The sequence below is a fragment of the Ovis canadensis genome, chromosome 9, assembly GCF_042477335.2.
Source record: "Ovis canadensis isolate MfBH-ARS-UI-01 breed Bighorn chromosome 9, ARS-UI_OviCan_v2, whole genome shotgun sequence".
Classification (NCBI taxonomy): Eukaryota; Metazoa; Chordata; class Mammalia; order Artiodactyla; family Bovidae; genus Ovis; species Ovis canadensis.
Window position 1 is genome coordinate 31310181 of NC_091253.1, and position 12078 is coordinate 31322258.

General features: G+C 53.5%; 1 protein-coding gene across 4 annotated transcripts in view; it reads left to right on the forward strand.

The window, feature by feature from the left end:
- Positions 1 to 12078, forward strand: part of NDRG1 (N-myc downstream regulated 1) — a 56607-nt gene that overhangs the window by 9418 nt on the left and 35111 nt on the right. For all 4 annotated transcript variants that reach the window (XM_069599827.1, XM_069599830.1, XM_069599828.1 and 1 more), the window contains 2 exons: positions 3237 to 3317; positions 7211 to 7246. In XM_069599827.1, the coding sequence (XP_069455928.1) occupies positions 3255 to 3317; positions 7211 to 7246 (99 nt within the window). In that variant the 5' untranslated portion in view covers positions 3237 to 3254. The remainder of the gene's footprint in view (positions 1 to 3236; positions 3318 to 7210; positions 7247 to 12078) is intronic.

Sequence of the window (12078 nt, forward strand, 5' to 3'; positions counted from 1 at the left end):
GATGCAACAGAGACGGGGTTAAGGGGCCTCAAGGGGCCTAAGTCTGCTGAGTTGGACTGAGAGCACCCTAGCTCAGAGAGGCGGGGTGGGGGGTGTGGGGGGCCCGGGGCTCAAGGTGCACCTTCTACAGCCCATTTGGGTGGTCTTGGGAATCGCAGGCAGTGACCTGGCTGGAGGTCCTGGCTGAGCTCACCTGTCGGGACGTGTCCAGTTACAGTTATGAGCCACAGGCTGCCCCAGGCCTGCGGGAACCGCACCTCCTACCCACGCCCATCCCCCGGGGACGAGGAGAACCTGGAGTGTCCTCTGCTTTATCTGGTCGCCCTGCAGACTTCAGAGCCCTGGGGTTCTCACTGGCTGCTTCTTGGTCTGGGCCCAGGGCGTTTCAGCCGCTTCACTCCTGGGGCCAGATAATTCTGCCGTGGGTGCCCTGTGCCCCCGTGGCGTGGTCAGCAGCCGCCCTGGTCTGCATGAGCTGGATGCTAGCAGCATCTCCCAGTGGTGCTGATCAAGAATGTCTCCGGACCTCCCCAGATGAGGGGACCGAAACACCCTCGTCTGCACAAACACTGTGATAGTCCTCTGTGAGCTCCCCTCTGAGTCTCCCCAGGGCCCTGAGCACATGAGGAGTGCGGCTCCCTGAGGCCTCCTCCAGCTTCCAAAAAGGAGCAGTTCTCAAATACTGTTTAAGGGGGATTCACTGGTTTTCAAGCCACTGTCTCCTGAGGTCTGGGAAGCTGAGTTGTAGGAGGAAAAGAAGGTGTGGGGTAAAGGGATTTCTCCGGGAGCATGTTTGGGAAGCCAGGAAGGCTGGACCTGAACTCTTTCTGGTTCTGAGGGAGGGTGAGAGGCCAGGTGAAGGCTGATCCTCCAGTGGGATCACACTGGAGTCAAGCCAGCCAAGGAGACCTGACCACACTGGGCTGAGCTGCAGCCTGAAATACACGTGGACCTGTTTTCAAGGCATTTCACTCGTGTGGTTTACTAAACCACGTAAGAGTGAATGTAAACGCAAACGTGGGCCTCTCAGGTGGCGCAGTGGTAAAGAATCAGCCTGCCACCGCAGGAGATGCACGAGAAGCAGGTTCGATCCCTGGGTTGGGAAGATCCCCCTGGAGGAGGAAGTGGCACCCTGCTCCTGTATTCTTGCCTGGAGAATTTCAGGGACAGGAGAACCTGGCAGGCGACAGTCCTTGGGATTGCAGAGTCAGACGCAACTGAGTGATCAGTTGCTGTGAAGCTGCATAAAGGCTGTTCATCTGTCTGTTTATTCTGTCTGTTGTGATGCTAGGAGCTGCAGGGAGGGAAGGGAATGAGCCAGGTAGGCTACCTACCTGTCCTGGGGAGCTGGCAGGTGGGGACGGAGGCCCAGGAATAGACAGAGACCCTGACTTCACCCCTGGGTTCTGAAGGAGCCCCTGTGACAAGCTCTTAGCGTTGCCAGAGCCGTGAGCCTCTGGAAGGCTCCCCGGCCTGTGTAGGCGAGGTGTCTCACGGCCAGGGTCTCGGGACTGTGAACACGCTGAGTTAGCAAGGCCGGCAGACCTTGGCTTTTCATGCCTCCTGCCTCCGAGCTGGCAGCTGCCCAGGAATGCTCGCAAATATAAAACCGACTTTGTTTTCAGAATGTTCTGGAGCCTAGACTCCAGAGGCTGCATAAAGGCATTCTTGTGGGGCTGGTTATCTACTGGGGGCCCAGACCAGAGCGTCCCAGGGGATCTGCCCACGGAGTACCATGTGCTGGTGTGGGGGGCGGGTGGCGTGCGGGGCGGCCCCGCTCTGTCACCCGCTGACCCCTGAGAGGTGTTTTACAAAGAGGGTTCCTCTAGGTGCAGGGACCTGGGTCCTCAGAGGAGCTGAAATTGAGAAGTTCAGAGACCTGTGCTCTCTGGCTGGCTGTTACATCTGAGGAGCCATGGAGAGTTTGGGGCGAGGTCCCTGCTCTGAAAAGTAGCAGGTTTTCACCCAGTTCCCGATTTAGAAGGTCTGGGTCTGTGACCTGGTGGGGGTCCCTGGTCTCCCATCACTTACTCCTTCACTCCCATCTCTGCAGCTCTGCCCGCAGCACCTACCCCTCCTTCTGGGTTCATTGCAGTTCACCCCACTACTGGGCTGGGGGAGCTTCAGTCTCTCCGCTTGACTCTTCACCCCTAAGAAGGAATACTGATGCCTCCAGGTCCCTGATTGAGCCCCCCAGGAGGGAGTGTGCTCAAGGCCTGTCATCCCCCAAGCCTCGGGCCCCAGGGCGGCCGGTTGCGGTGGCATTCCCACCGCTGGAATCCGCTCCGTCTTGCTCCGGTTCTCCTGCAGCTGCCCCGGCATCAGAGCCCGGGGGGCCCCTTCTGGCCTACCCCGATCTCTGCCCCCACCCCTGCCCCCACCCCTGCTTTCCTGCCCCCCACCCCTGCTTTCCTGCCCCCACTCTGGCTCATCAAGTGCTTTGTGCCTTGAAGATCTTTTTTCTTTCAAAGTCTTCCCAAATGCTCAGTCCTGTCATCTTGGCTTGAGATAGTCCCTTCTCCTCCCTGCTTGCCCCACCCCACCCCAGCAGGGAGCAGAGTACCCTGCCCAGAGATGACCATGGGGCTGTCTCTGTGGCCGTCCCTCTGTTGGGGACATCCCACTGGTGTGGGGATGAAGGAGAAGGGAGCTAGCGCCATGGCTCCCCGTGGCTGGCCTCCGGGACCTTCTGTCCCCTTCTGCTTGTCAAGCTGGGGCTGTCTGATTTCAGGATGTGGCAGCGACGTGGGTCTCCTTCTAAAGTGCAGAGAGAAACATCTGTCCTTGGTGTGGTGGGTGGGCCTGGCCTGGGTGTCAGGGCCTGGTTTTGAGTGCCAGGGTGGTTTAGTGGCTAAGTTGTGTCTACCTCTCGTGACCGCATGGACTGTAGCCTTGTCAGGCTCCTCTGTCCGTGGGATTCTCCAGGCAAGAATACTGGAGTGGGTTGCCATTTCCTCCTCCAGGGGATCTTCCTGACCCAGGGATTGAACTCGAGTCTTCCACATTGCAGGCGGAGTCTTTACTGACTGATGAGTTGTCCAAAAGCCTCAGTTTCCTGTCCCAGGAAACAGACTTCCCTCCATCCCCAGGGGCAAGACTGGGGCCGGGGTGGTGGGCGGGAGGTAGAAACTGCTGGTCTGGCGAGTGAAGGCTTCCTCCCTGGCCTCAGTTTTGCTTCTGTCTGGAAACACCTCTCAGTCGGAATTTCTGACCCCCTGGCCTCTGTCTCTGTGCAGGCGCGTGACAGCAAGGACATGTCTCGGGAGCTGCAGGACGTGGACCTCGCCGAGGTGAAGCCTTTGGTGGAGAAAGGGGAGGTGAGTGGACAAGCCCTGGACACGCCCCTCCCATCCCCACTTACCTATGGACATACATGTGTGCACAGTAGGAACACGCATCCATGCACACACGTGTGCACACATATGCACACACACACGTCCACTGCTCGTGGTTTCCACAGGTCACCTTGTCCAATACAAAAGGCCAGGAGGTTCTCGTTCAGGCCCCAGCTTGGCTGGCAAGGGCTAAGGCGCCTCGCCCACCTCTGGCCTTTCTGCCCTCACTAATCTCATTTGTAACAAGAGGGGCACTGGACCAGAGTTCCTCTAAGCACCTCTGCCTCTGACATCCTGCAGCTCTAAAGCTGCCCCTGAAGCCCGTTGCCCAGCGGCTCTGCCCCAGCTTAGTGGCTAAGGGACCAGACTGCCTAGGTTCAGGCCCTGGCTGCCGCACTGCTGCTCCATGACCACTGGTGAATCCTTCAACCTCGTCATGCTCCAGGTCCCCAGCTTTAGAAACCAGCGGCCCTAGGACTAGTGTCGTGGCACTGGGCTGAGGATGGAGCGGGCTAACTCGCGTGGAGTGGTTAGAGCCTCGTCTGCTTGGAAGGGGGCCAGCTATGCTTGTGTTCTTGTGTTGCCACAATTATCACCCTCTTTTTTGGCCAAAACTTTCAAGTCAACAAGACCTCCTTGTTGGAAGCAGACTCCCCTGCCGTATAGCCTAGCCTGGCGTGATCTGTCCTGGACTGGCTGTGGATGGATGTGAAAAACCTTTTCGTTTGCACGGTTGACACTGTATTTTACAACCATGTTCACATCCCGGTTCTCACTGAGTTTTGTGGCTGCCTATGCTGAGACACCTTTTGTAAAATGTAAAGCTTGGGTTCAAAAGTGGGGTTACTTTGAGCTCAACTAAATGCTTTCCAAAGTAATAATTAACATATATGAGCCTCGCCCTGCATGCTGGTTTCTGGACTAATCATACTTCATAGGTTATTTCCTGCTAAATTAAAGGATAGGGCTGTGGCTGATTAGACACTAGGTTCTGTGATTGTTCCCATTTTACAGAAGAGGAAGCTGAGTTTCCGGGAGGTTAATTTGTCCTTCTCTGTTGGTCACATGGTTACAAAGCGTGGGGCGTGGAGCCAAACTCAGGCCAGCTACCACTGGTAAATGGACTTATTCATTTAATTCCTTTATGACGGCACATGGCTGCTCTGTCTTCAGTCCACTATTTCACAGACTTTCCTTTTTTTAGCTTTTTATTTTGTATTAGGGTATAGCTGATTAACAGTGTTGTGATAGTTTCAGGCCAACAGTGGAGGAACTCAGTCACACATTTCCATGTATCCATTCGCCCCCAAACTCCCCTCCAGTCCAGGCTGCCACATGACACTGAGCAGAGTTGCATGTATCATACGGGCCTTGTCGGTTATCCATTTTAAATACAGCAGTGTGTGCAGGTCATGGACTTTCCTTAATGAAGGGGAGACACGTCTTTCTATTTTCCATTATATAGTAATGGAAACTCATCTTGATGGGAAGAGAATTTCCCAAGGTTCTTTGGTTAGGATTAGAAGCCAGACCAGAGGAAGCTGCAGAATCCTTGATATCATTCCCACGCGAGGGGTCTGAAGATGTCTTCTGTAAAGGATGAGTTGGAAGGTGTCTTAGGCTTTGAGGACCCATGGTCTCTGTTGTAACTACTCAGTTTTACAGTTACAGCCTGGAAGCCACCCTAGGCAGTATGGAAGCCAATGGGCTTACTGTGTTCTAATAAAACTTTATTTACAAAAAGAAGGTGGAGGAAGGTAGAGGCCCAGGGGTGGCCAACTCCAATACTTTTCACTATGTAGGCTTCAAATCCATTTCCTCTTCTGTCTGCATCTTTGACACAGTCTTGGGAAAAAAGAAAAACACAAAGAAACAGGAAAACTCCCAGGTGATGCAAATACATATTAGCATCTTTAAAAAATAATTTTGTTTATTTATTTGATTGATTTTTGGCTCTGCTGGCTCATTGTTGCTACCTGGGCTTTCTCCTGGTTGCGGTGCGGGCTTCTCACTGCAGTGGCTTGTCTCGTTGCAGAGCGGGGGCTCTCGGGCACACAGTTTCAGTAGCTGTGGCTCCCGGGCCCTAAACCACGGGCTCAGTAGTTGGGGTGATGGGCTTAGCAGCTCTGAGGCATGTGGGGCCCTCCAGGACCAGCGATCTAACCTGCATGGGCAGGTGGATTCTTTACCACTGAGCCATCAGGGGAGACCCAGATTAACATATTCTTATCCCTCCCCTTTTGAAAAACCACATGCAATAGTATACCACATTTGCCTTGTTTATTTAATGACCTATGTTGAAGACCTTTCCAACACCAGTCCATAGGGCTCTTGCTTCTGTCTTTCCAGCGTCACAGTCCTCCACCACATTTGTTTGACCAGGGGCCTGTATGTGGACCCCTGGGGCCATGTTACTGTTCCCAGCAGAGCTGCAGGTATTCATAGACTCTTTGGATCCTGCATGTTCGTCATTTCATACACGTGTAGGTCTTAGATAAATTCCCCAAGTGGCATCGCTGAGTCCAAGGGCACATGCATGTTTACACAGGGCATTTATACAGTTTTAGGCAGCCTAGTGCTACCCTTGGAAAATTTTATTTCTGAAATAAATATCTAGGAAGTTATTAACTCCAAGTTACATGTCAGTCTGTCTCTAAGTAGATACTGGCCTTTTCTTTCCAGGTTTAAATGGAAGTAAGCCCTTCATTTCCTTAGACTGACTCAGCAAAGTGTTTTTAATTAGGTTTGCTGTTGGGAAGTTCTTCCTGATGTCCATCCTCAATCTGAATGACCTCTGCACTCATGTTAATATTGTGAAGGTTAGGGTTGTACGAAGCAGCTTTTCTACTCTCTCCTGTCAATACACACGCGCACGCACACACACACACACACACAAAGTATGTTGGCCTCCATTTGCTTCCACTTGAATTTATCATACTCCCTTCTATTCTTAACCCTGGCCCCAGGAGATTTGAAGCTATTGATATATATATATTTTTTTAATTGGAAGAAAATTGCTTTACAATGTTGTGTTGGCTTTTGCCATACAACAATGCAAACCAGCCATAATCATACACATATCATCTCCTTCTTGAGTCTCATGTCCACTCCCTATCCCACCCCTTACTTTAATCTCCTTCAGCAGTTGGGTGTTACAATTTTAACTCCCAACCCCTGGCTGTTCCAACAGATCCCCTTCCCCTTTCCAGCACCTCTTTTTTCTTCTGCTCTGCTGAGCTGTCTTCTTTCATGGTGGGTGGTGGTGGATCCAGCTGGGCTCAGCTTTTGAACTCCATCCTGAGCTGGGAGGAAAGGGTGCCAGTGTTGGCTGAGGGTGGTTCCAGCCCCAACTTCGACCTGTACTTTCACTGCTACCTGGGGGATGAGAGCCCTTTTCCCATCTTCCTGGGCCAGGCCTGCTACTAACTCTGGTGAAAGGTGGAATTTGAGCTGGACAGTCAGGATTGTTGGATGGTGGGGAATGCTCTGCTCTCCTCTCATGAGAGATAGATTTTAATCCAGATGGTGGGCTGCCATGGAAGAAATGTAAGGACAGTGACACGATCAAGTTCGAGCTTTAAAAGTGTAGCACATAGGTGGAGACCGAGACCAGTTTATAGGCAGTTGTGGTTAGCTTAGACCTTCAGATCTTTTTCACCAAGGCGCTAGTCAAAGAGGAATCCATCAGCTGTGTCTGCTTTTTAGTTGGACTGCTATTCTTTGAGATACACAGTATCCCTGGAAAGAAATAGGCTCCACAGAGGACCTAGGGTTGGGATGATAGACTCAGGGCATGGGGAGGTCTGTGTGTTCGGACATTACTTCTCTGCCCTGGGAAAGTGATGAAACTGACCAACTCTCTTGTCTCTCCACAGACCATCACTGGCCTCCTGCAGGAGTTTGATGTTCAGGCAAGTAGAAAATGTGGCTTCCCTTCCCCCTCACCTCATCTGTTTTCTCCTTTCCCCTTTCTTCCATGGGTTAGATCCGTGTTCAGATGTTAGGGCAAAGGGGAGAGATGGAAGCCGATTTCCTGCACTCAGTTCCTTCTCCCCAGAGAGAAGTGGGTTTGAGTTCTGACCAAGGAAGCAAGAGCCAATTAGCCTCTGTGAAAGCCGGACAGAGATCCACCAGCCCCTTTGACCCTGCAGAGAAGGGCAGAGCTGGGAGGCATGTGCAGAGGAAATGGTGAGACATTGGGTGGGCTTGGACCCTGTGATGCGAGGGGATGGGGGAAGCATGATGTTCTTGGCTCCACTTGGGAAAGTGAAACCAGCTTCTCTGTGGTCTTCGGCTCCCTCTTTGCTCCGGGTTGGCATGGAGCAAGATGGGGGTGGTGCCTCTGGAGGTTCGTCCAGGAACAAGCTTTCATGAGAGGGGGTTGACCTCTTTTGGCTGAGGGGTAGGTCAGAACCTCAGGGACTGTGAGTCTTGGACTCCTTATTCCAAAGCTGCGTGGGCCCCCACACTGTACCAGGCCCTGGGGGCAGGGCCAGAAGCCTGATCACATCCAGGTCACGTGGGCTTTCTGGAGAAGACAGGGCCTCATACAGGCAGGGCACAGGCTGGCACGCTCACCTGGCCCTCTGCTTGCATATCACACGGGTACCCCGGCTTCTTGCCCATCCTGAGTCCTGTGGCTCTATCATACCGTTCACCTCCTTCCCCACAAAGAGCTTACTGGTCCTCCTGAATCTCGTATTTCAGTGATTGGCCTGCCATCCATCAGAGGCTGTGAATCTTGGCGTTGTCTTTGGAAGGAAGGGGAGAGAGGGAGTGGGGTTGGAAGCACTGGCTGGTGTGAAGTCAGGGAGGTGAATGCGAAGAGCACAGGCGAGGTGCGTGGGCCTTAGTGTGTTGTTTACAGGTCATCCTGGCTGCTCTTGCAGCCCACCCTGACCTCGGGCCCCAGCAACCCCTGGGATACCGGAGGTGTTGGTTTCTGTTCAGCCATTTGTCCTCTGAGGCCAGCACATCCCACTGTGTTATATTGCCTGTTCAAAACACACCGATTGCACTACCATCATGCACCAGGCCCTGGACACCCAGGCAGACGTGTGGCCCTGGATCTCCGCAGGCACACCCCACTGAACCCCAATAACATTAGGCAGCTGGGGTCACTGTCTTCATTCTTAAAGTTTAGGAAGCTGAGGCTCAGAGGTTAGGTGTGCCTGGCCCGTGGTTGCACAGCCAGCACTGTGCTCTTTGCAATTTGACCGTGAAACCTGTTTTCACAGCCCCTGGGTAGTGTCTGTGTCAGGGCCGTGAGCAGGAGGCCTGAGCAATGGTTAGCAGCCACCATGTGCCATTTACTTCAGAGGGGCACCGGCTTGGCTTGAAGGTGGCTCTGTGAGCTGGCAGGGAAGCTCCCTGCATGAGGGAGGTCCTTCCAGCCTGGGGCCCTCGAGCCTCTCTCGCTGTCAATGGGTGTCTGGGGCAGACCACAGGGACAGCTTGGTCCAGGACAGGTCGTTTCCACCCTAGGAGTTTGTAGGTAAGAGCAGCTGAGTCTGGAGATACACTCGCATCCTTCAGGAGCACCTCCCTGACTCATCAGCCTGGTTTACAGCATCGCTGCTGTCCCAGCCTCTCGGTACCTCTGCAGTGGATGTGCCCAGACCAGGGCTGGCATCTCCCCATTTTATGAATGAAGAAACTAAGCTACCCAGATAGTGAGACTTGCCACAGTCAGGTTGCAACTGAGACATCGTGGCATCCTGAACAAAAGCATCTTTCCCTCCACCCTTTCTGAGTCAGGTCAACCGGGTTTAATTCTAGCTGACCTTTTCAAGGTATGTGCCCTTGAGCAAATTACTCAGAACTTCTGAGCCTGTTACCCGCCGTCTGTAACACAGCTGTAAGAATGGATGCTTTTGAGTCCTAACTGTGTGCCAAGCACTGTTCTAAGCACCCTGCCCTTATTTAATCAAATACGTTCACTTACTCTTCATAAGAGCCCTGGTGGGGGCAGGGGGGTTCTGCTATCATCTGATTACAGATGAGCAGTGCCTCCAAGTCACACAGCCAGGGCCCCCCCTCCCCCCGGATTTCATGTTCCCCTCTCTCCTGGATGTAACTCAGACTCAAGTGCTGTTCAGGGCTGTGTTTACTGCTTAGGAAGCAGAGGCCATGCTCTCTGCAAGAATGCAGGTTACAGGCATGGATGGATGTGTGGAGGTGACCGTTAGACTCCGGGGTCTGGGGACCTCCTGAGCCACCAGCTCCCTCCAGCACAGGTACCTGGGGAATGGGAGGAAATGTGATAGACTTCTAGGCACACTTTCTCCTCGGGGGTCATTGCGGGTGGGAACATCAGCGGGGTGGTCTTGGCTGGATCTGCAGCCCCTCTAGAGCTGGAAGCTGGGCCACCTGGTGGGCTCAGCCCACCTTTTGTGCAGAGGAACCTAGAGAAGGCCATGGGATGAGTGGGGCTGCTCCCTAGGGTCTGAGACTTGAGCCAGGAGTGGAGGCTGTGAGTAACTCAGGCCCTGGGACAAAGGCTAGTCACCCACCCGCACCATCACCCACTGTGTCTGGTTCTTTTGTCCCACTGTGATGCAGACTATCAGCTCCCTGCCCTTCTAGGCCATCAGAGGGTGGGGGGCCTGAACCCCTCACTTCACTGGCTGCTTTAGCACCCAGTACACAGCCCTTGGTCCTCAAGGAGTGCATGGTCTCATGGGACATGGCCTCCGGTCATGCTCTTTATAGCACTGGTTTAAGAGGAGAATCGAGGCTGGTCACTTGCCTGAGGTCCCCCTGCAGTGAGAGGAAGGTGGCACCAGATCCTGGGCCTTCTCTCTCCCAGCTTTGAGAGCTTCCTGTTCTGCATCGCCTGATGCCGCTGGCTTAGCGATGCTTCCTGTGAGCCAGGCCCTCTACTAAGGGCTCCCCAGCCAGTATCTCACTTAACACCTCAACAATAGCATAAGCAGAAGTGCCATTATCCCCATCGCTCAGATGGGGAAACTGAGGCTGGAGGGTGGGACTGGGCATCACTCCCAAATCTATCTAAGCAGAGAGGGAGCTTGTGCTCTTACTGTGTGGTCCACAGGCCGAGGTCTCTGTCTGCCCCACCCTCAGGTCAGAGCTCCGTCCACTGGTCTCTGTGTTGGGACACTGGGCACGTGGGGGCACCAGGGACAGTGGAAGGTAGATAGACTGTCTCCAGGCATCCCGGGTTTAGCTCATCCAGACCCTCCTTCTACAGCTGGAGAAACTGAAGGACAGAGAGAGGGGCATCGCTTGTGCAATGCTGTGCGGTGGGGGAGCTAACAGGGATGACATCGGATCCTCGTCTGGCCATTTCCCACCATCGTGAAAATAGGGTCCCAGGGTGGAAAGGCTGGAAAGATGCAACAGCTACGGCAGCCGTGGCCCTGGCTGTCTGGTGGGCTCCGAGGGCCATGGGGCTGGGGCGGCAGTCCCAGGATCTAGCTGATCATTCGGGGCTGGGCTGGGCTGGGCGGGGCCCTGGGCAGGGAGATGAATCTACTTTCTCTGTCACTGAAATGGCAGCTCTTGTCCCTGTCCCCGCCTTCTGCAGGAAGCAGCCATCAGGTCTGTGGTTTTGTCTTCCTGCAGCCCTGTGATGTCCGTCTCCCCCAGGGTCAAGGCCACAGAGTCACCATACTCGGCATATTCGAGAGCCAGGCTTGCCTTTTCCTGGGTGCCTGGCCCAGAGCAGGTGCATCACCTCCCTCAGGCCTCAGTTTCCCCATCTGCCACATGGGGACCAAGACTCCAGCTTGTATAGAGGGAACCTGGTGTGATGTTTCCCAGTCAGTGCTGGCCCAATAACACACCCGGTTTTTCCAGCTGCTTCTTTGTGTTGAAATACATATGTAACGTAGGGGTTCTCCGATGGCTTAGCTGCAAAGACTCCTCCTATAATACAGGAGATGTGTGGTTGGGACGATCCCCTGGAGGAGGAAATGGCAACCCACTCCAGTATTCTTGGGCTTCCCTGGTGGCTTAGCTGGTAAAGAATCTGCCTGCAATGCAGGAGACCTGGGTTTGATCCCTGGATTGGGAAGATCCCCTGGAGAAGGGAAAGGCTACCCACTCCAGTATTCTGGCCTGGAGAATTCCATGGACTGTATAGTCCTTGGGGTCACAAAGAGTCAGACACAACTTAGTGACTTTCACTTTCTTTCCCTCTCCATTATGCTTTCGCTCAAGATATTGAATATAGTTCCCTATACGGTATACGGTAGGACCTTGCTGTTTATCCATTATACGCTATACGGTAGGACCTTGCTGTTTATCCATTATATACACAACCGTATACATCTACTCACCCCAAACTCCCATTCCATCCCTCACCCCACCTCCTACCCCTTGGCAACCCCCAGAACTCTTCCCATTTTTTTTTTCTTAAATATTTATTTGTTTAAGATGTAATAGACGTTGGTTCGATCCCTGGGTAGGGAAGATCCCCTGGAGGAGGAAGTGGCAACCCACCCAGTATTCGCGCCTGAAAAATCCCATGGACTTTGGCTATGCTGGGTCTTAGTTGCAGCACGCAAACTCCTAGTTGTGACATGGGGTCTAGTTCCCTGACTCAGGTATCAAACTCAGGCCCCCTGTATTGGGAGGGTGGAGTATGGAGTCTTAGCCCCTGAACCACCAGGGAAGTCCCCAGAACTCTTTCCATCTTGCAAAACTGTAACTCTGTCCCCGTGAAATACTAATTCCCCATCCCCCTCCCTGCATCCTCTGACAGCCAGCATTCTGCTTCCTG